Source organism: Ranitomeya variabilis, chromosome 3 (assembly GCF_051348905.1).
Source record: "Ranitomeya variabilis isolate aRanVar5 chromosome 3, aRanVar5.hap1, whole genome shotgun sequence".
NCBI classification, from domain to species: Eukaryota; Metazoa; Chordata; class Amphibia; order Anura; family Dendrobatidae; genus Ranitomeya; species Ranitomeya variabilis.
This window is the reverse complement of record NC_135234.1, coordinates 72,515,026-72,537,014: the sequence shown is the minus strand read 5'-3', so window position 1 is coordinate 72,537,014 and position 21,989 is coordinate 72,515,026. Positions and strand designations below refer to the sequence as shown.

Sequence of the window (21,989 nt, the reverse complement as noted above, 5' to 3'; positions counted from 1 at the left end):
TTTTTTCCGTTTTTTTCGCGTTTTTTTAGCATTCTGCAAGCGTAATTAGCTTGCAGAATGCTAAAGTTTTCCCTGCGATCTGTAGCATCGCTTGGAAAACTGACTGACAGGTTGGTCACACTTGTCAAACATAGCGTTTGACAAGTGTGACCAACTTTTTACTATAGATGCAGCCTATGCAGCATCTATAGTAAAAGATAGAATGTTTAAAAATAATAAAAAAAATAAAAAAATGCTTATACTCACCCAGACATCTCACCGGCGTCCGTTCCGTATAGCTGGTCTGTGCGCACAGGACCTCCCGTGACGTCACGGTCACGTGAGCGGTCACATGACCGCTCACGACCAATCACAGGACAGTGACGTCATTCGGCGAGGTCCTTCAGCGCACACCAGGTACAGAAACCGAACGGCAGCGTGCGAGGAGGCGGCAAGACATCGAGGGTGAGTATAGGACTGTTTATTATTTTATTTCTTATTTTTTGACCACTTATATGGTGCCCAGTGCGTGGAGGAGAGTCTCCTCTCCTCCACCCTGGGTACCAACCGCATATAATCTGCTTACTTCCCGCATGGTGTGCACAGCCCCGTGCGGGAAGTAAGCAGATCAATGGACCCCTAGGTGTGCGGAATCCCTGCAATTCCGCATTTTTAATGAACATGTTGCTTTTTTTTCCGCTATGCGATTTTTTCGCGGAAAAAATCGCAACATTTGCACCAAAAATGCGGAATACCCTGTAAATAATAGGAGGCTTATGTAAGCGTTTTTTTTTCGCGTTTTTATCACGTTTTTATAGCGAAAAAACGCGAAAAAAACGCTAACAATCCTGAACGTGTGCACATGGCCTAAGACCCTCCATGTCTCTGCACCTGTCCAGTGCTATACTGATCTTTATTATATCACTTCTTGGTGAATGGAGGCTTCACAAGTCCTAGTTTCATGGTCTAATTACACAGTGCTTGTAGTCAACTGACTTGTTTGGGGGGAGGTTTCCTTAGGCTGAAATCAGACGATTGTGAAACACAGTTGAAGTACAGAAAACAATGTCGGGATCGGCCGCAAGTCTCCGGACCCAGACAGATCAACTTCACGGGCATATATGAGGTTTCTGATGGGGTCTTGAGGCCTATGGCTGGCCGTACTTGTACTGTGTTTCAAGGACATCTGGATTTGGCCTTCTTGATTTGCATAGTTGTGGTCACGTGCCAACTAGATTCTCATCACTAGAACATGCCAAGTGTGTGAGAATCTAGTCATGAAAATTTCATACTTAAGGTCACGTGCCCACCCTCTCGCACACTGTCACAACACGGCAATCTGCGGTCATGTAAAGTGACTATAGAAATTTGTATAGAGCCCAGAAAACCCATTCAGGGCAAAGCCACTGTGGGAGGCGCACACTGTTTGCAGCTTATTCCCAGGCTGTTTTTGTATAATCGTGTTTTTGTGTAATTAAATTTTATTATTCTATTGTTGTGTAATCATGTATTAATATTCATTAATAAAAGATTATATTGTATACATCTTCTGTTTTGGTTTCTGTTTTGTATATAACCCTCTCACATTACTTGTTGTTTTCCCTTACAGACCCCTCTGGAAAAAGCACAAGGTGCAAAGAACAAAGGAAACAAGTATTTTAAAGCCGGGAAATATGACCAGGCCATTCAGTGTTACACTGAGGCCATCAGTTTGTGTCCTCCAGAGAAGATGGTAGACATGTCTACGTTCTACCAGAACAGAGCTGCGGCCTACGAGCAACAGGTTAGAAAGTGACGCTGCTGGGGGCGAGTGACGCTGCTGGGGGCGAGTGACGCTGCTGGGGGCGAGTGACGCTGCTGGGGGCGAGTGACGCTGCTGGGGGCGAGTGACGCTGCTGGGGGCGAGTGACGCTGCTGGGGGCGAGTGACGCTGCTGGGGCTTCTGCTTTTATCTTTTTGAAATAACTGCAGTTGTAAATGAGTATTTTTTTTTTTTGCTTAATCTTATCAGTAAGGGTTGGAAGGAAACCACCTGGAGCTCTGCCAGCAGCAGGGCGTTCTTCTTTTTTTTTTTCTCTCTCTTTTATGGATATGCCATTGAGTTTTGCATCACCCTGTGTAAGTGATTATTCGCCCTCCAGTTTTTACCTGCCAAATGATCTCTTTGGTTGAAATTTGTTCATTTGCTGTGGGCATTTATTAGTTCCGACAGTAACGCTGGCCTTGTTGCCCACAGCAAATAGAGTAGGGTTTGTTTGTGTTTTTCCACCATCAGATAAATCCTTTCCCAACTTGCTTTTTTTTTCGTTACCACCTTCCAAAAGCTTTATCTTTTGTTTTTATTTTTATTGAGGCTTTGTTTAAAGGGTAGAATTTTCAAATTTGTCTATTTTTTATTTTTTAAGAATTCATTATGCAAGATAAGTAACATGATATTTTAATACTTCGGATTGTTGCTAATGTGGCAAAATCATTTAAATAGATTTGTTTTTTAGACTTTTATCAATTTTGCATGTCATTTGTTTAAAGATTAATTTTTTCTTTATTTTATTTTACTTTATTTATATTTTCAAATTTCCCTTTTTTTTTTCCATAGCAAACGTGGAAAGAAGTCGTCCAGGACTGCACCAAAGCGGTGGAACTAAATCCCAAGTATGTGAAAGCCCTATTCCGACGGGCAAAGGCACATGAAAGGCTTGACAACAAGAAAGAGTGCTTAGAAGGTAGATCCTCTCTAGAACTACCAGTTCCTTCCCATCTGAACAAAATGTATGAAGGTTTAGGACCCCCTTGTGACCATTTACAAGTCGGGATAGACACGTGACAAAGTCAAATAGACCACTCTGGCTAGCGGCTGGAGCTCATCCCCCACTTGTGGCCACTGACCGCACAATTTTGTGTCCTTACCGTAAAGCTGTTGGTCGCCGCATATATAGCCTTTCCATAAAGGCAATAAGGTACAAATGTACGGCGTTTGAAGTTGCAGACAGCGGGTTTTTTTTTTGGTTTTTTTTGCTCTACCCATTAGAAAGTTTGAGCTACTCTTAGTTTTTTGTGTGTTTTTTTTACTTCTGTTAGTAAAACTTGTGCCCCCACTGTTCCCTGGCAGTTACTGCTTACCCCTTCCCCAGCAGACTATCATAGCAGTACATGCTATTCCATCTCTCTGTTGTCACAGCATGGCCTCACCTGCTCCTTCCTTACACTTCAGGGATGATCCTTCTGGCAGAAATCCACTTACTTGTAGTGTTTTGCCGGGAGCTCTATGAAGCTTCTTGTATATGACTGACAGCATCACAATCTGTGACATCTCCGAGCTCCCCACATTATGTACTTGGGCAGAAACACCAATCAATTGTGTTAAAAGCGCCTGGAGCAAAACCACCTTGCCAGAGCTGATTTTCTGCTTATTATGGCTAACATTAAGAGCTCTGATGTAGAGCTGGTTGTTAAGAATCATAGAATGTTAGAATTGGAAGGGACCTCCAGGGTCATCGTGTCCAACCCCCTGCTCAATGCATGATTCACTAAACCATCTCTGACAGATGTGTATCCAGCCTCTATTGAAGGAGAAGTCATCACTTCTCCTGGCATCCTGTTCCACTCATTAATCACCCTCCGTGTCAAAAAGTTTTTCCTAATATCTAATTTGTATCTTCTCCCTTTCAGTTTCATTCATTCCATTGCTTCTCATGTTTCCATTTGCAAATGAGACTATGGATTTTCCCTCTACATTGTGACAGCCCTTGAGAAATTTGTAAAGCGCTATTAAGCAGATATGGGCAAACCCGAACAGTAAAGTTCATCTTCTGTACCGAACACCTACTGTTTGGACATGGACACCGAACACTGACATAACCAGGAAGTCTGTGTTTCTGTTCGGGTTCGGCACCCCGAACATCTTTGTTTATCGCACCATCATATGCACAACAGCACTGCCTCTGATCAGCAGTAAAATAATTACCATCGGTCAGACAGCCTTGATCGAAGGTAAAAAATTTACCTCCAGTCACTGGCGTTGGCTGATGGGACTACTGCTGCCATCAGCCTACACCTGCTGCCGCCAGTAACAGCAAGAGCAGGCATATTCATCAGCCAATGCCTACGCTCTAAATAACAAATGTTTAAAAAAAAAAACACGCCGTGGGTTTCCCTGTATTTTTGATAACCAGCTAAGGCTACTTTCACACTAGCGTCGTGCACTGCACGTCGCAATGCGTCGTTGTGGAGAAAAAACACATCATGCAAAGTTGCCCGCAGGATGCGTTTTTTTCTCCATAGACTTTTATTAGCGACGCATTGCGACGCTGTGCCACACGTCGCAACCGTCGTGCGACAGTTGCGTCGTGTTATGGCACACCGCCGGCACAAAAAAACATTACATGTAACGTTTTTTTGTTCGTCTATCTGCCATTTTCGACCGCGCATGTGCGACCGAAACTCCGCCCCCTCCTCCCCAGACCTTGCAATGGGGCAGCGGAAGCGTCTTAAGACTGCTTCCGCTGCCCACGTCGGGCATTTTTTGCACAGTATGCGTCGGTACGTCGGGCCGACGCAGCGCGGCAGCCCAGTACCGACGCTAGTGTGAAAGCAGCCTAAGCAAACCTGATATCTGTGGGCTTTAGCAAGGTTGGTTATCAAGAATTGAGGGATCCGCACACCGTATTTTGTAATATGGTTCCCCCCCCCCCATTTTGACAGCTAGGGGCTGGTATTTTCAGGCTGGTAAGGGGCCATGGAATATTGCCCCCCCAGTCTAAAAATAGCAGCCAGCAGCCCAGAAATGGTGCCATCTAGTAGATGCCCCAATTCTGGCACTTTGCCCGACTCTTCCCACTTGCCCTGTGGCGGTGGCAAGTGGGGTTCATATTTGTGAGGTTGATATCATCTTTGTATTGTCCAGTGACATCAAGCTCACGGCTTGTTAATGGAGAGGCTTCTATATGACACCTATCCATTACTAATCCTATAGTTATATTGTAAATAAACACAGCAAATATAAAGTCTTTTATTTAAAATAAAAAAACACACTTTTTTCCTTTTTTTTTAATTTAAAAATACCAAACATTGTTATACTTGCCTAACATCCATTCCATTGAAGCCCTCGTCTCCTGTAATGAAATGAAAAACAACCATATCCCTCACATGCCTGTCATTCTGTCTTATTCTTTAATCCATGTCTGGGGATAAACAGTTTTCAGCATGGACGGTGCTAAGATGGACCATGCAGGCTGAGAACCACTGGTAGAATAAGCTGCTGCGAGTGCAGCATCAGTGACCAGCGGTGATGTCATCGAGGTTACCGCCGGTCATTGAGGCAGCGTTTCCATCGGGGGCCCCTGAACTGCAGTGACCTTCGGTGAGATCACCGCTTGCACAGTGAGAAAAATTCTCACAGTGCAGAGGTGAGTTCACCGCAAGAAACTTCTCATTTCTGCCGGTGAACTCTCTGAGCTCAGCGTTGCACCGTTAGACTTTTTATCACTGTGCTAGCGGTGATCTCACTGCTAGTCACTGATGCTGCGCTCACTGCAGCTCATTCTCCCAGTGGTTCACTGTCGCATCTTTTTGCCGTCAAGGTGGAAAACCTTTTATCCCCAGATATGGATTATGGCGTGGGACAGAATGACGGACAGGTGAGGGATTTGGTAGTTTTTTATTTTTGTTTTATTACAGGAGACGAGGACTTCAGTGGAATGGGTGTTAGGTGAGTATAACGGTGTTTGTTATTTTTAAATAAAGGAAAAATGCTGTTGTTTATTTCAAATAAAGTACTTTATTCTTGCTGTGTGTTTTATTTACAATATAACTGTAATTACTAAGCCGTGGGCTTGATGTCACCGGACAATACAAAGGCGACATCAACCCCACAAATATGAACGTCACTTGCCAACGCCACATGGCAAGTGGGAAGAGCCGGGTAAAGTGCCAGAATTGGGGCATCTAATACATGTGCCTTTTCTGGGGTGGCTGCTATTTTTAGTTTGGGGTGACCAATATCCATAGCCCCTTACCAGCCTGAGAATACCAGCCCCCAGCTGTGTGCTTTAGCTTGGCTAGTTGTCAAAAATGAAGGGGAGCTCACGCCATTTTTTTAAAATTTGAATAAAAAATAAAAAAATGATGTGGGACCTGTCTATTCTTGATAACCAACCTTGCTAAAGCTGAGGGTTGGAGTCTGCAGATGTTTTACCTGGCTGGTTATCAAAAATACAGGGGAAATTTTAATTATTTTTGAGCGCAGGCTGATGAATATTCCAATCAGTCACCGCCTGCTCTCACTGTTATTAGCGGCAGCAGACGTAGGCTGATGGGAGCAGTAGGCAAAATGAGGAAAGAAATACCCGGCACTAAATCCTTAACAGCGTGCAGCTGATTGGTAGCTCAGGAGCCTGTGTGCATGCATCAGTCAGCTTGCGGAGTACAGATGCCCACCAAAAACAAATGTATGCACAGTGTCCAAAAGAGAAAAAGATGGCACTCGGCCAGGACAGAACCTTATACTACCCAACACTTTTTCCAATTGGAAATGCAACCATTTATCACCACTCTTTGAGTATGATCACTGAGCCAGTTATGAATCCACCTAACCGTGGGCTTGTGAATCCCATACTTAGTCATTTTTGAATAAGGGTAGTATGAGATACTTTATCATAGTGGTCTGATTCTTCCGATGACAAATGAGGGTATTCTGCCTTAATGTGAAGGAATGCCACTTTTTATTTCTTTTTTGATCTCTGCACTCATTTTTTGTATCTGTCAGAAGTCAGCAGACCGTCGCACACTGGGATACCTGAGAATAGAAAATGAAAGTGACTGTTCTGCGGCCTCATCTGTTGTATCTTGTGTCTGTAGATGTCACTGCCGTTTGCATCTTGGAAGGATTCCAGAACCAGAACAGCATGCTGCTCGCAGATAAAGTACTTAAGCTGCTTGGGAAGGAAAAAGCCAAAGACAAATACAAGGTATTGCCGGATAACGGGTGACACGAGTGTGTCTTAAAGGGATATTTCAGTGTTACAAATGAGTAAATCATCAGGATATGCTGTAACTTTGTGATTGGTGGGGGGGTCCAACCTTAGGGACACTCGCTGATCTTGAGCGAATGGGACACTACGCAGGTGAAATTCTACATCTCCATTCCCTATACAATGGCCATGGTTTTGTGCAGGCAGTTGCAGCCATCCTCATTCATGTAAATGGGGCCATGCTGAATTTTCCTGCGTAGTGGCTGGTCACAGTGCCAACTTGCAAAAGTTAACATTGAAGGTTGCTAAACCAGCTGTCGACCTTTTTTTTTTCCCTCTCCTAGTATGTGTTTGGACTTTGTCCCGTCATACAGTGATGTAGATATAGGTCATCGCTATAAATCATGGTACTATCCCTTTAACTAGCGGTGTTTTATAATAATAATCTTTATTTTTATATAGTGCTAACACATTACGCAGCGCTTTACAGATTGCACACATTATCATCACTGTCCCCGATGGGGCTCACAATCTAGATTGCCTATAAATATGTCTTTGGAATGTGGGAGGAAACCGGAGAACCCGGAGGAAACCCACCCAAACACGGGGAGAACATACAAACTCCTTGCAGATGTTGTCCTCGTGGGATTAGAACCCAGGACTCCAGCGCTGCAAGGCTGCAGTGCTAACCACTGAGCCACCGTGCTGTGTTTTGCATATTCTATATATTTTAACATTTTTTTACAATTATTAATGTCATCAATTAGCCATATGATTAGCAGATGGGCTTCAGGGTGCAAAAAAAGTCACGGTTTTACTGGATCTACTTTGCCCCCGAGCTGTCGTCCCATTACACTACACTAGAATCTGTTTCCGCTCCTCTGGGGCTGTAGGTAAATAGGTAACAGTCCCAGTCTATTTAATGCCACACAAACTACTTTGCTGATGTCCCCTGAGCGGCTCGTATTGACCTGAAGGTTGAATCCTGCACACTTATTGGGAGATTTAGCCGCCCATACACGTCACATGGCTGTCGGACAGACTATAATTTGGTTGACTGTTATCTTTGTGCCTCCCCCCTTCCCAAATCCAGGGTCGCTTGTCTCAGCTGAGCGCTTCAGTATATATCCAGATGAAATGATCGGTCATCATCAGATGGGATCCTTCCGTCTTTCCATGAGAATTGGCAGCTTTTAGCTGCTATGTAGGGGGGTGGTGTCGGGGTGTGGGACTGGGGGCTTTAGGGTATGTGCACACGTCCGGATTTCTTGCAGAAATTTCCTGAAGAAAACCGGAAATTTCCTGCAAGAAATCCGCATTTTTTTTTTTGCGTTTTTTTCCCGGTTTTTTTTCGCGTTTTTTTAGCATTCTGCAAGCGTAATTAGCTTGCAGAATGCTAAAGTTTTCCAAGCGATCTGTAGCATCGCTTGGAAAACTGACTGACAGGATGGTCACACTTGTCAAACATAGCGTTTGACAAGTGTGACCATCTTTTTACTATAGATGCTGCCTATGCAGCATCTATAGTAAAAGAATGTTTAAAAATAATAAAAAAAATGGTTATACTCACCTGCAGGCGTCCGTTCCTATAGATGCCGTTGTGGTTCAGGACCTTCCATGACGTCGCGGTCACGTGAGCGGTCACATGACCGGTCTCGACCAATCACAAGACAGTGACGTCATCGCAGGTCCTTCACCGCACACCAGCTTTAGAAACCGAAGCGGCAGCATGCACCTGAGAGGCGGGAAGACATCGAAGGTGAGTATAGGACTATTTTTTATTTTAATTCTTTTTTTTTTTTTACCACTTATATGGTGCCCAGTCCGTGGAGGAGAGTCTCCTCTCCTCCACCCTGGGTACCAACCGCACATAATCTGCTTACTTCCCGCATGGTGTGCACAGCCCCGTGCGGGAAGTAAGCCGATCAATGCACTCCTAGGTGTGCGGAATCCCCTGCAATTCCGCATTTTAATGAACATGTTGCTTTTTTTTCCGCGATGCGATTTTTTCGCGGAAAAAAAGGCTACATTTGCACAAAAAATGCGGAATACACTGAAAATAATGGGAGGCATATGTTAGCGTTTTTTCGCGTTTTTATCACGTTTTTATAGCGGAAAAAACGCGAAAAAAACGCGAAAAATACTGAACGTGTGCACATGGCCTAAAGGTACCTTCACACTAAATGATATCGCTAGCGATCCGTGACGTTGCAGCGTCCTGGCTAGCGATATCGTTGTGTTTGACACGCAGCAGCGATCAGGATCCTGCTGTGATATCGCTGGTCATTGAATAAAGTTCAGAACTTTATTTGGTCGTCAGACCGGCGTTTATCGTCAGGTTTGACACCAAAAGCAACAATACCAGCGATGTTTTACGCTGGTAACCAGGGTAAATAGCGGGTTACTAAGCGCAGGGCCGCGCTTAGTAACCCGATGTTTACCCTGGTTACCAGCGTAAAAGTAAAAAAAAACAAACAGTACATACTCACCTGCGCGTCCCCTGCCGTCCGCTTCCTGCTCTGACTGAGCGCCGGCCTTAAAGTGAAAGTAAAAGCATAGCGGTGACGTCACCGCTCTGCTGTTAGGGCCGGCGCTCACACAGTGTAGGAAGCAGACGCTGGGGGACGCGAATGTAAGTATGTACTGTTTGTTTTTTTTACATTTACGATGGTAACCAGGGTAAACATCGGGTTACTAAGCGTGGCCCTGCGCTTAGCAACCCGATGTTTACCCTGGTTACCCGGGGACCTCGGCATCGTTGGTCGCTGGAGAGCGGTCTGTGTGACAGCTCTCCAGCGACCAAACAGCGACGCTGCAGCGATCGGCATCGTTGTCGCTTAATGTGAAGGTACCTTTAGGGTATGTGCACACGTCCGGATTTCTTGCAGAAATTTCCTGAAGAAAACCGGAAATTTTCTGCAAGAAATCCGCATTTTTTTTTTGCGTTTTTTTTCCGTTTTTTTCGCGTTTTTTTAGCATTCTGCAAGCGTAATTAGCTTGCAGAATGCTAAAGTTTTCCAAGCGATCTGTAGCATCGCTTGGAAAACTGACTGACAGGTTGGTCACACTTGTCAAACATACTGTTTGACAAGTGTGACCAACTTTTTACTATAGATGCTGCTTTTGCAGCATCTATAGTAAAAGATAAAATGTTTAAAAATAATAAAAAGCATAAAAAAATGCTTATACTCACCCGCAGACAGCTGATCTCACCGGCGTCCGTTCCGTATAGATGGTGTGCGCGCAGGACCTTCCATGACGTCACGGTCACGTGAGCGGTCACATGACCGATCTCGACCAATCACAGGACCGTGACGTCATCGGCAGGGTCCTTCACCGCACACCAGCTACAGGAACCGAACGGCAGCATGCAGCGGTGAGGCGGGAACACTGCGGGGGACATCGAGGGTGAGTATAGGACTATTTTTTATTTTAATTCTTTTATTTTTGACCAATTATATGGTGCCCAGTGCGTGGAGGAGAGTCTCCTCTCCTCCACCCTGGGTACCAACCGCACATAATCTGCTTACTTCCCGCATGGTGGGCACAGCCCCGTGCGGGAAGTAAGCAGATCAATGGACTCCTAGGTGTGCGGAATCCCTGCAATTCCGCATTTTTAATGAACATGTTGCTTTTTTTTCCGCGATGCGATTTTTTCGCGGAAAAAATCGCAACATTTGCACAAAAAATGCGGAATACACTGTAAATAGGAGGCATATGTTAGCGTTTTTTTCGCGTTTTTATCACGTTTTTATAGCGAAAAAACGCGAAAAAAACGCTAAAAATCCTGAACGTGTGCACATGGCCTTACAGCTACAGTTTGTCTTATCTGTATGTACTGTTTATCTGAAGGCTATTTAGCAATGTCTGGGGTCAGTCATTGTAGACCTCTTTCACAACCAATTTTGTTTTGTTTTGTTTGCTCTTGTGTGTTATCCATCATGTTTGCAGATGGATCACAGGTATTTTACAATGAATGCTCCTTTTTCACGTTATTTTTTTTTTTTTTAAACACTGCGCTTTTGCTCAACAGTTTTTTTTGTTTGTTTTGTTTTTCTTTTTGCACCTCTGCCTAAAACATTTGCACAGTACATGTGTAATTCATACTAGCAGCGCTTCCTCTAAAGGTACCGTCACACTAGGCGATATCGCCAGCGATCCGTGACGTTGCAGCGACCTGGATAGCGATATCGCTGTATTTGACACGCAGCAGCGATCTGGATCCCGCTGTGAAATTGCTGGTCGCTGCTAGAAGGTCTGCACTTTATTTGGTCGCTAGGTCGCCGTGTATCGCCGTGTTTGACAGCAAAAGCAAGGATACCAGCGATATTTTACACTGGTAACCAGGGTAAACATCGGGTTACTAAGCGCAGGGCCGCGCTTAGTAACCCGATGTTTACCCTGGTTACCAGCGTAAAAGTTAAAAAAACAAACAGCACATACTCACCAGCGCGTCCCCCAGCCTCTGCTTCCTGACACTGACTGAGCGCCGGCCCTAAACTGAAAGTGAAAGCACAGCGGTGACGTCACCGCTGTGCTGTTAGGGCCGGAGCTCAGTCAGTGTCAGGAAGCAGAGGCTGGGGGACGCGCTGGTGAGTATGTGCTGTTTGTTTTTTTAACTTTTACGCTGGTAACCAGGGTAAACATCGGGTTACTAAGCGCGGCCCTGCGCTTAGCAACCCGATGCTTACCCTGGTTACCCGGGGACCTCGGCATCGTTGGTCGCTGGAGAGCGGTCTGTGTGACAGCTCTCCAGCGACCAAACAGCGACGCTGCAGCGATCAGCATCGCTGTCGCTATCGCTGCAGCGTCGCTTAATGTGACGGTACCTTAAGGGTACTGTCTCACAGTGGCACTTTGGTCGCTACGACGGTACGATCCGTGACGTTCCAGCGATATCCATACGATATCGCTGTGTCTGACCCTGCTGAGAATCGTACGTCGTAGCAGATCGTTTGGAACTTTCTTTCGTCGCTGGATCTCCCGCTGTCATCGTTGGATCGTTGTGTGTGACACCGATCCAACGATGCGTTCGCTTGTAACCAGGGTAAACATCGGGTTACTAAGCGCAGGGCCGCGCTTAGTAACCCGATGTTTACCCTGGTTACCGTCGTAAATGTAAAAAAAAAACAAACCGTACATACTCACATTCTGGTGTCCGTCAGGTCCCTTGCCGTCTGCTTCCCGCACTGACTGACTCCCGGCCGTAAAGTGAAAGCACAGCAGTGACATCACCGCTGTGATCTGCTTTCACTTTACGGCCGGCAGTCAGTCAGTGCGGGAAGCAGACGGCAAGGGACCTGACGGACACCAGAATGTGAGTATGTATGGTTTGTTTTTTTTTACATTTACGATGGTAACCAGGGTAAACATCGGGTTACTAAGCGCGGCCCTGCACTTAGTAACCCGATGTTTTCCCTGGTTACCCGGGGACCTCGGCATCGTTGGTCGCTGGAGAGCTGTCTGTGTGACAGCTCCCCAGCGACCACACAACGACTTACCAACCATCACGGCCAGGTCGTATCACTGGTCGTGATCGTTGGTAAATTGTTTTGTGAGACGGTACCCTAAGGCTGTGATCATAGGCTGTATTCACCCGAGTGTCCTTTTGGCATCTGTCAGGCTGATATACATTATTTTGCCTTTTTTTTTTTTTTAAATATAGAAAAATAAAAAGTTGCCTGCACTTAAATCCTCTCCTGTGGTCTGTTCTTGTTATCAAGCGAGCCTCCAGGTGATAAATGCCTTGTAGTGTTGTGTGCGGACCGCCTCCCAACATTGAAGGCTCTGCCGTAATGTGCACACAGTGCTGTTTCACTACTATGGGTCTAAAGGCCCCGTCACACACAGCGACGCTGCAGCGATACAGACAACGATGCTGATCGCTGCAGCGTCGCTGTTTTGTCGCTGTGTGGTCGCTGGGGAGCTGTCACACAGACAGCTCTCCAGCGACCAACGATGCCGAGGTCCCAGGTAACCAGGGTAAACATCGGGTTACTAAGTGCAGGGCCGCGCTTAGTAACCCGATGTTTACCCTGGTTACCAGCGTAAAAGTAAAAAAAAACAAACACTACATACTTACATTCCGGTGTCTGTCCCCCGGCGTTCTGCTTCTCTCCACTGTGTCTGCGCCAGGCGGAAAGCACAGCGGTGACGTCACCGCTGTGCTCTGCTTTCCGGCCGGCCTGCACTCACAGTGCAGAGAAGCAGAACGCCGGGGGACAGACACCGGAATGTAAGTATGTAGTGTTTGTTTTTTTTTACTTTTACGCTGGTAACCAGGGTAAACATCGGGTTACTAAGCGCGGCCCTGCGCTTAGTAACCCGATGTTTACCCTGGTTACCAGTGAAGACATCGCTGAATCCGTGTCACACACACCGATTCAGCGATGTCAGCAGGACCTCAACGACCAAAAAACGGTCCAGGCCATTCCGACACGACCAGCGATCTCACAGCAGGGGCCTGATCGCTGGTACGTGTCACACATAGCGAGATCGCTACTGAGGTCGCTGTTGCGTCACAAAACTTGTGACTCAGCAGCGATCTCGCTAGCGATCTCGCTATGTGAGACGGGGCCTTAATATATGGTCGGACTAATTACCAGATGGCGCCGTGTTTCTCTATGCAGTTTTACAACAAAGACGCCTTTTGCATAGGCTGATAACTCATGAACAAGTGTACATAAAAACGATTCTTCGCCACCATTGGCCTGAGCAAACATCGCCGTCCGATCAGCTCGCAAAAGTAAAAGACCTATTCATCATCCAGATCATTTATGCGTGAGCCACTAGATGATTGTGGGCTGCATGTCTGTGTGAACACGATTTCTGCTGACTACAAAATGTGTAAATTATTGGGATAAAAGCATTGCATTAGGGCCATAAAGGCCAAGTGCACACCACTGTATTTTCTGTCCTAGTGCGATCCGACAAGAAATTGGATTGCACGCGGACCAATGTTTTTCTATAAGGACATGCACATCTGATGCTTTCTTTTCTCGTACCGAGCTGGTACGAAAAATTGCAACATGTTTGAGTTTGATCCGATTATTGGATTGCACTCGACCATGTCAATAATCAGACTGCAGTTGGATGTCATCTGAGTGCAGTCCGATTTCCACACACTGACTGAATGGAGGAGATGGAATCATTTTGTTCTCCAACTGATCCTCAGTGTGCTCTGATTGTGTCATCCGAGAGACTCCTATAACAGTATGCAGACAGCCTGACTAGAGTTTGATCAGTGTCATTTGCTTAATTGGCACATGAGACAATCTAATGCGTCTGACCATAGCCAATGAGCGCTGATCAACTTTGTATGTTTCCCATTGGCTCTTTTTGTGGCCAGGAATCCTACTCGCCTAATGTATTTTTTTTTCTGCTTCTAGAACAGGGAGCCACTGATGCCTTCACCACAGTTCATCAAATCCTATTTTAGCTCTTTCACGGACGATATCATCTCTCAGCCCCTGCACAAAGAAGAGAAGTCAGATGAGGATAAGGATAAAGAAGGAGAAGCCGCTGTGGTCAAGGAGAAGTAAGTCTCTGCTAATGTCTGTAGTCCTAGTACACGAGAAGTCAGCCGGAGCCATACGTGTTTGATCAGGAGAGGTGGTCAGTCCCACGTGCCTGCTCCGCTTCTCCAGTCTTGGGTTTCAGGCTCCGTCATGTTTACACCACTTAATACTTTGTATAGCCATACCGTGGAGCCATAAAGTTTATACAAAAATCTACAAGTACTGCGCTTTACTATACTGTAAAATGTATGCCATCACATAGCAACCCAACCATGGCCAAACGTCCCCTGTCCGGTGATCGTTGTATTTGGCTACATATCAGTGCACTTTCTGAACATGTTCACATAACAACCCGACTACCCAAGGCTTAGGGGAGGTTCACAGTCCAACTACGGACCAGACTCTGGTCTGTTGACCCAAACTCCTAACTAATATGTTTATGAAGCTGTTGAGGTCAGGAGACCTGTTGTAGACATCTCAGCCCATCATTGGACCAAGAATGTTGGACTTGTAAAACCTGCCTTCGCGTATGTGCACATGTTGTCTTTGAGACAGCGGCAGCCGTTTTCCTGAAGTGGCTTCACTCGCAGTTTTGTAGAGGTTCTGCCACCAGCATCTTAGGCTACGTTCACATTTGCGTTGTGCGCCGCAGCGTCGGCGCCGCAACGCACAACGCAAACAAAACGCAGCAAAACGCATGCACAACGCTGCGTTTTGCGCCGCATGCGTCCTTTTTTTCATTGATTTTGGACGCAGCAAAAATGCAACTTGCTGCGTCCTCTGCGCCCGGACGCGGGTGCCGCAGGGACGCATGCGGCGCAAAACGCAAGTGCGACGCATGTCCATGCGCCCCCATGTTAAATATAGGGGCGCATGACGCATGCGGCGACGCTGACGCGCCCGACGCTGCGGCGCCGACCGCAAATGTGAACGTAGCCTTAGAGAACGTGAAGCAGCTAACTCCTTTACCCTGACCAGTCCAAATGTGACAATCCTTACCAGTGTCCGATATCTCTGGATCGCTTCAATGTATCCCGTTGATACTAAGATTGTTTTTTTTTTTTTTTCGTGACACATTGGTCTTCGTTAGTGATAAATTTAGGCTGAAATTGTGTGCGTTTATTTGTGAAAATATTGGAATATTTCAATTTTTACATCCTTAAACCACATTACTTTTGAAGTGACATGGAGGGGCTTGTATGAAAGAAAATACCCAAAGGGACAGCATTCTCAAGAACTAAAGCAATGTGGAAGGCAAAAAATCCCTCTTTTTCATTTTTTCCCATCATAAATGTTCATTTGGCTCCAAATTTTTACATTTTTTTTCCTACGCCCCATTAGGGTACACAGTACCATGGGTGTTATGCTGCTGCCACTAGGAAAAATAACCGTACAATTTGTGAGTACGTCTACCCTATATGTGGTGGAAAACTACTGAAGGGAAGGAGCGCCATTTGACAAGCCTCTGACATGCCAGAACAGCAGAAACCCAAACAAGTGACCCCATTTTGGAAACTGCACCTCTTGAGGAATTCATGTAGCAGTCCAGTGAGCATTTTTACCTCTTGGGCAATTCACAGAATTGGGCTGTGTCAATGCAAAATTACCATTTTTTTTCCTACTAAAATGTTGCTTGGGAGAAAATGTACCACAAAATGTTACCCAATGTCTCCTGATTACACCGATATGTGGTCGAAAACAACTTCTGAGGCACAGTGCAAAGGTCAGAAGTGAAGTGTCATAGTACACATTTTGATGGAATAGATTGCGGGTGCCATGTCATATTGGCAGAACCCCTGAGGGGCCAGAACAGCACAACCCCCCCATAAGTGACCCCATTTTATAAACTGCACCTCTCTATGAATTCATCTAAGGGTACAGTGATTATATTGACACCACAGGTGTGTCACAGAATTTTATACCATTGGACGGTGAAGAAAAAATAATTACATTTTTACCACAAAAAAGTTTTTATCCCCAGATATTACATTTTCATACTGGGAAATGGGTTAAAATGGCAGTAGATTTTGTAAAAAAAATAAATAAATAAATAAATTGCTGAATGTGGAACTACCTCATATATGGCTGTACACTACTACCTAGTGGCGGACCGCGCTTTTACGCTTGCCTAAATAGACTGATACCGCCGTATCACAGGCCAGAAAGCGTCCACCGTTCCTCCATCTGCCTCATTATAGGGAATCTTCTGCTGGGGATTCCGTCTGAATCACGTATTTCAGAGATTTACACTGAAACCTCGGTGTAAGTGCTCAGCACAGAGCGCAGGATAGATGTGCTCCTAACCTTACTGCGATCTTTGGGAGGCAGAATGAACAAATCAACAGCAGGTGAAGAATTAGTTTTATTTTTTTACGTAGTTCCTCGTGCGTTATAAGTGATTAGGTAACTTTATTCTTCGGGTTGATGCGATTATAGCGATATCAGATTTATATTGGGTTTTTATGTGTGGCTTCTGTCACAATTTTACAAAACAAGGTTTTTTTTCATCACCATATTTTGAGAGCTATACTTTTTCAATATTTCTGCCAACAGTCCTGTGACGGCTTGTTTTTGCTGGATCAGTTGACGTTTATATTCAGAAATAGTTTTTTGTTTTTTTTTTGTTTTGTTTTTATGCTGTTCACAATGTGGTAAAATTAATGAGGCAGCTTTTATTCTTCGGCTCAGTATGATTACAGCGATACCACATTTATATTTTACTCTGTCGCCTCATTGGGGGACACAGGACCATGGGTGTTATGCTGCTGTCCACTAGGAGGCGACACCATGCATAATCTGAAAAAAGATTAACTGTGGCTCCTCCTGTGCAGTATACACCCCTGGACGGCATCAGCCTTCTCCAGTTTTTGCTTAGTGTCGCAAAGGAGGCACACCTAAAGATTTTTACTCCGTTTTCCGACGGGATTACAGATGAAGAAAAGAGGGTCTCCTGTGAGACTCCCGGCATGGCTCCTTCCTCGGCCCCCTATTATGGGGTGCCCAGTTGAAGTTGAGATGGCTATTCCCCATGCTGCTCCTTCCCCAGCCCCTCGGGTGCTGGTTCTAAGTCGAGACCCCCCCTCCTTCCCCAATTCCTTTTGGTTTCTGAGTTGAGGTCGAGGCGAGGATAAAGGCCCCTGAAGGTGACAACAGCACCCTCCCTATCCCCCTCTGGGGGTATTAGGTTGAGACACCTCAGGTAGGGCCTGTACAGGCAGCATCCTACAGCTCCCAGCAATGGGCCAGCATACTGCGCCTGCATCCAGGGACCCCAGCCCAGCTGCGGGCTCCTGTTGGGGCCGGGGGGAGTGCAGGCAGGCATGGCACATACAGACACAGGGCTCCTTGCGTCCCTGTCTCTGCGGCAGCACCAGCTCTATACTGCCTCAGGGGGACCCCTCACAGGGCCCCCCTCTCGCTTACAGCCCCACCGCTATCCTGCCTTTAAATCCGGAGGGGTCCGGTTCAGATCTGACCCCCCTCCCGGACTTTCGCGCCGGCCTGGAGCCCTTCTGGGCCTCAGGCATCTAATTTAGGCCCCGGCTTCGGCCTAGCTGAAGCAGCAGCCTCCTCTCCGCCCCCCAGATGACAAATATGACACTCTACAGTGTCATACAGGGGGCGGATCGAGACAGAAAGGGCGGGTTTTTTACAGCCTTGCCGCCTTTTTCTAGCTCTCCGCCCCCTTCTCCTCCTCTCTTCTCTGTCTCTGCAGCCATTTTTGGCTGCAGATTAACCCTGCATCTCCCGGTCTGCAGGACCAGGACCAGGCAGCCAGTCTCCGGGGGGCACAGGACTGTGGATCTTCGGCGCTGGACCTCGGGGCACACTGGTGGGGTAAGATCACAGCTGGGTTCTTTTTACTCAGCTGTGAATCCATATTACCTATAAGGCTCCCCTATAGGTTCTCTACCCCTGTAAGGTCCATCTGCTGGCAGCACCTCTGCACTTTGTGCATTATGCAGGGCTCAAGGTCCAAGAGAACCAGGCAGAACTGCTATTATGCATTCTGCACAGCCTGCGGGACCGCTCTCCCCAGTAGTAGCACGTACCCGCATTGTCAGAACTGTATACAAACTAATGTGTCACAGCCTCAAGAAGCCCCTGCCAATGCCTCGGTGTCTAATGCCACGCCGGAATGGGCTACTCAGATGTCGCAATCTATGACGCAGTCTATAGATAACCTAACTTCCACATTGCTTCAGGCTCTGCAGGGTCATGCCCCGGCTATGACCGTTACCCAGCAAAGGGAGAACTTGCCTCAGGGACAAGATGACCCTGGCACATCCACGTCTAGACGCAAGCGGATCCATAGATCAAGTCCATCTGCGTCATCCCATAGCACACGGTCATCCCCTTCTAGGGAGAGACACCGTAGCTCCAGGTCATCTAGACCGTCCCATTCCAGGGACAGACAATGCAGATCTCCGCAATCCCCAAATAGAGAGGGCCTCCTCCCCAGCCCACCCAGCAGGGGACGCCTCAGTGATACACAGGATTCGGAAGGCATCTGCGACTCTGACTCGGACAGAGAAACAGAGGGGTCCCTGGGGTGCTGGACATTTCTGATCCGCCACCAGAGGCCCCAGAACATAAGATTTCCTTTGAAGGACCTCTGAAGCCGCCTAAGGTTTTCTCTAACCACCCAGAGTTTAAGGCGATCCTTAAAAAACAGCTCTCACAGCCTGAGAAAAAATTCGCTAATCGCAAATATCTGGAGGCGAGGTACCCCTTCCCACAGAAGGACACCAAGGAATGGACAGATCCACCTGAAGTGGATCCCCCAGTCTCCAGGCTAGCAGCACAGACCCTCCTTTCACTGCCAGATAGCTCAACCCTCAGGGACGCAGCAGACCGGCAGGTAGAACGCATGGCTCGTTCAATTTTCGAGGCAGCAGGGGCATCCCTGGCTCCCGCGTTCGCCTCAGTTTGGGCTGCCAAGGCCATCCTGGCCTGGGCAAAGAATTTACAAGCCTTCCAAGCATCCGCTCCTGAACTGTCGGACCAAGCGGTTCAAATTGCAGTTGTAGCAGATTACATGCTCCAGGCAGCTCTGGATTCAGCAAGGGGAGTCGCGGGGATAGCATCAAACGCCATCACGATTCGGCGTATCCTCTGGCTGCGGGAATGGAAAGCGGACGCAGCCTCAAAGAAGTCCCTCACGCACCTCCCCTACCTCAGTGGGAGACTTTTCGGTGAACAGTTGGATACCATGATATCCAACGCCACAGGGGGTAAGAGTACTTCTCTTCCCCAACTGAAACCTAAACACACTTACAAGAAGCGTAACCAAACTCGATTCCGATCCTTTCAGAATTCCTCCGGCTGGTCCGTCTCACGTCCAGTACAAAATCGTAACCGTTCCCCACGCAGGGACAACTCACGATCGACGCAAAGGTCGGACAAGACCTGGCAGTCAAAAGCAGGCCAGTCTAAGCCCAGAGGAGGAAAATCTCAGACTTTCTCCTCCTCATGACTCACGGACTCCGGAAGACACCACACCAGTAGGCGGCCGACTTTTGCTCTTTCATCAAGTCTGGCTGCCTATTACAGAAGACAGGTGGGTCACGGAACTAGTGTCTTCCGGATACAAAATAGACTTCACCTCCAACCCACCGGACCGGTTCTTCCTCTCTGTCCCCCCAAAACCGCCAGCCAAGGCTCGAGCCTACCACCAAGCGGTCTCCTCGCTTTGTCAATCAGGAGTCATAGTACCGGTACCCACGACCGACCGCTTCCGAGGATTCTACTCCAATCTGTTCGTAGTTCCCAAGAAAGGAGGCAGCGTACGGCCCATACTAGACCTAAAACAGCTCAACAAATATGTACGGGTCCGTCACTTCCGCATGGAGTCCCTTCGGTCCATCATTGCGTCCATGGAGAAGGGGGAATATCTCGCCTCCATAGACATACAAGACGCATACCTGCATATACCCATTGCACCTGCCCATCAGAGGTTTCTCAGGTTCGCAATAGGCCAGGACCACTACCAATTCGTGGCTCTCCCCTTTGGACTCGCCACGGCTCCCAGAGTGTTCACCAAGGTCATGGCAGCAACCATGGACGTCCTGCATTCCAGAGGCATAGTAGTCGTTCCATACCTGGACGATCTACTCATCAAGGCTCCCACCTTCAAGGACTGCGAGCTCAACGTCTCAATCACAACCGATACTCTCAGTCGCATGGGCTGGTTAATCAACCTACAAAAGTCATCACCAACCCCGAGTCAGTCCCTGACCTTCCTGGGAATGTTATTCAACACTTCCAGGGGTCTAGTGCTCCTTCCCAAGGACAAGGCACTGGCCCTCCGACTAGCAGTTCGCACCCTCCTCCGCAAACCCCATCGATCTCTCCGGTTTGCCATGAGAGTCCACGGCAAGATGGCAGCAGCAATAGAATCCGTCCCATTTGCCCAGTTTCACCTCAGACCTCTCCAACTAGCCATTCTCAAGTCCTGGGACAGGAATCCCTTCTCTCTCGACAGGGAGTTCCAGCTAACGTCGTCAACCAGGAGGTCCCTGCACTGGTGGCTCAAGCCAACCTCGCTAGCAAAGGGGAAATCCTTTCTCTCAGGTCAATGGAAGGTTCTGACCACCGACGCGAGTCTGACGGGTTGGGGTGCGGTGCACCTACACCACAGGGCACAGGGCAAGTGGTCCCCAGCGGAAGCGACCATGCCCATCAACATCCTGGAAATTCGTGCCATCCTTGTGGCATTGAGGGCCTTCCATCACTTATTGGCAGCCTCTCACATCAGGATACAGTCGGACAATACCACGGCTGTGGCATATGTGAATCATCAAGGGGGGACCCGCAGTACCCAGGCGATGCGGGAAGTGTCACATATCCTCCGCTGGGCGGAGGACACAGGGTCGGTTCTTTCGGCGGTCCACATTCCGGGTGTGGACAACTGGGAAGCAGACTTCCTCAGCCGACAAGGAATAGACTCGGGAGAGTGGTCTCTCCATCCCGAAATTTTTCAACAGATCTGTCTCCGCTGGGGGACCCCGGATGTGGACCTAATGGCATCCCATTTCAATGCCAAGGTCTCCAACTTCATTGCCAGAACACACGATCCGCGGTCGCTCGGAGCAGACGCTCTGGTTCAGGACTGGACCCAGTTCCAGCTTCTGTACATTTTTCCACCTCTCCCCCTGATATCCAGAGTGGTGAGGAAGATCAAACAAGAGGGAGTTCCAACCATCCTCATTGCACCGGACTGGCCCAGACGCACATGGTACACCGACATCGTACAACTCACAGCAGACGCCCCTTGGCATCTCCCCGACCGCCACGATCTTCTATCACAAGGGCCGTTCTACCACCAGAACTCAGGGGCTCTCAATTTGACGGCGTGGCCCTTGAGACCTGGGTTCTAACCCAGGCAGGGCTCTCGACAGATGTCATTGGAACCATGATCAGAGCACGGAAACCAGCCTCTGCCAAGATTTATTACCGTACCTGGAAAGCTTTCTTTACCTGGTGCGAATCTCGTGGCCAGATCCCACTCCCTTATTCCCTACCC

General features: G+C 47.5%; 1 protein-coding gene across 1 annotated transcript in view; it reads left to right on the top strand.

The window, feature by feature from the left end:
* TOMM70 (translocase of outer mitochondrial membrane 70) overlaps nucleotides 1-21,989 on the top strand; it is a 58,561-nt gene that overhangs the window by 18,838 nt on the left and 17,734 nt on the right. Inside the window, exons 2-5 of the mRNA XM_077294152.1 lie at nucleotides 1,589-1,762; nucleotides 2,576-2,702; nucleotides 6,835-6,944; nucleotides 14,336-14,484. Of these exons, the coding sequence (XP_077150267.1) occupies nucleotides 1,589-1,762; nucleotides 2,576-2,702; nucleotides 6,835-6,944; nucleotides 14,336-14,484 (560 nt within the window). The remainder of the gene's footprint in view (nucleotides 1-1,588; nucleotides 1,763-2,575; nucleotides 2,703-6,834; nucleotides 6,945-14,335; nucleotides 14,485-21,989) is intronic.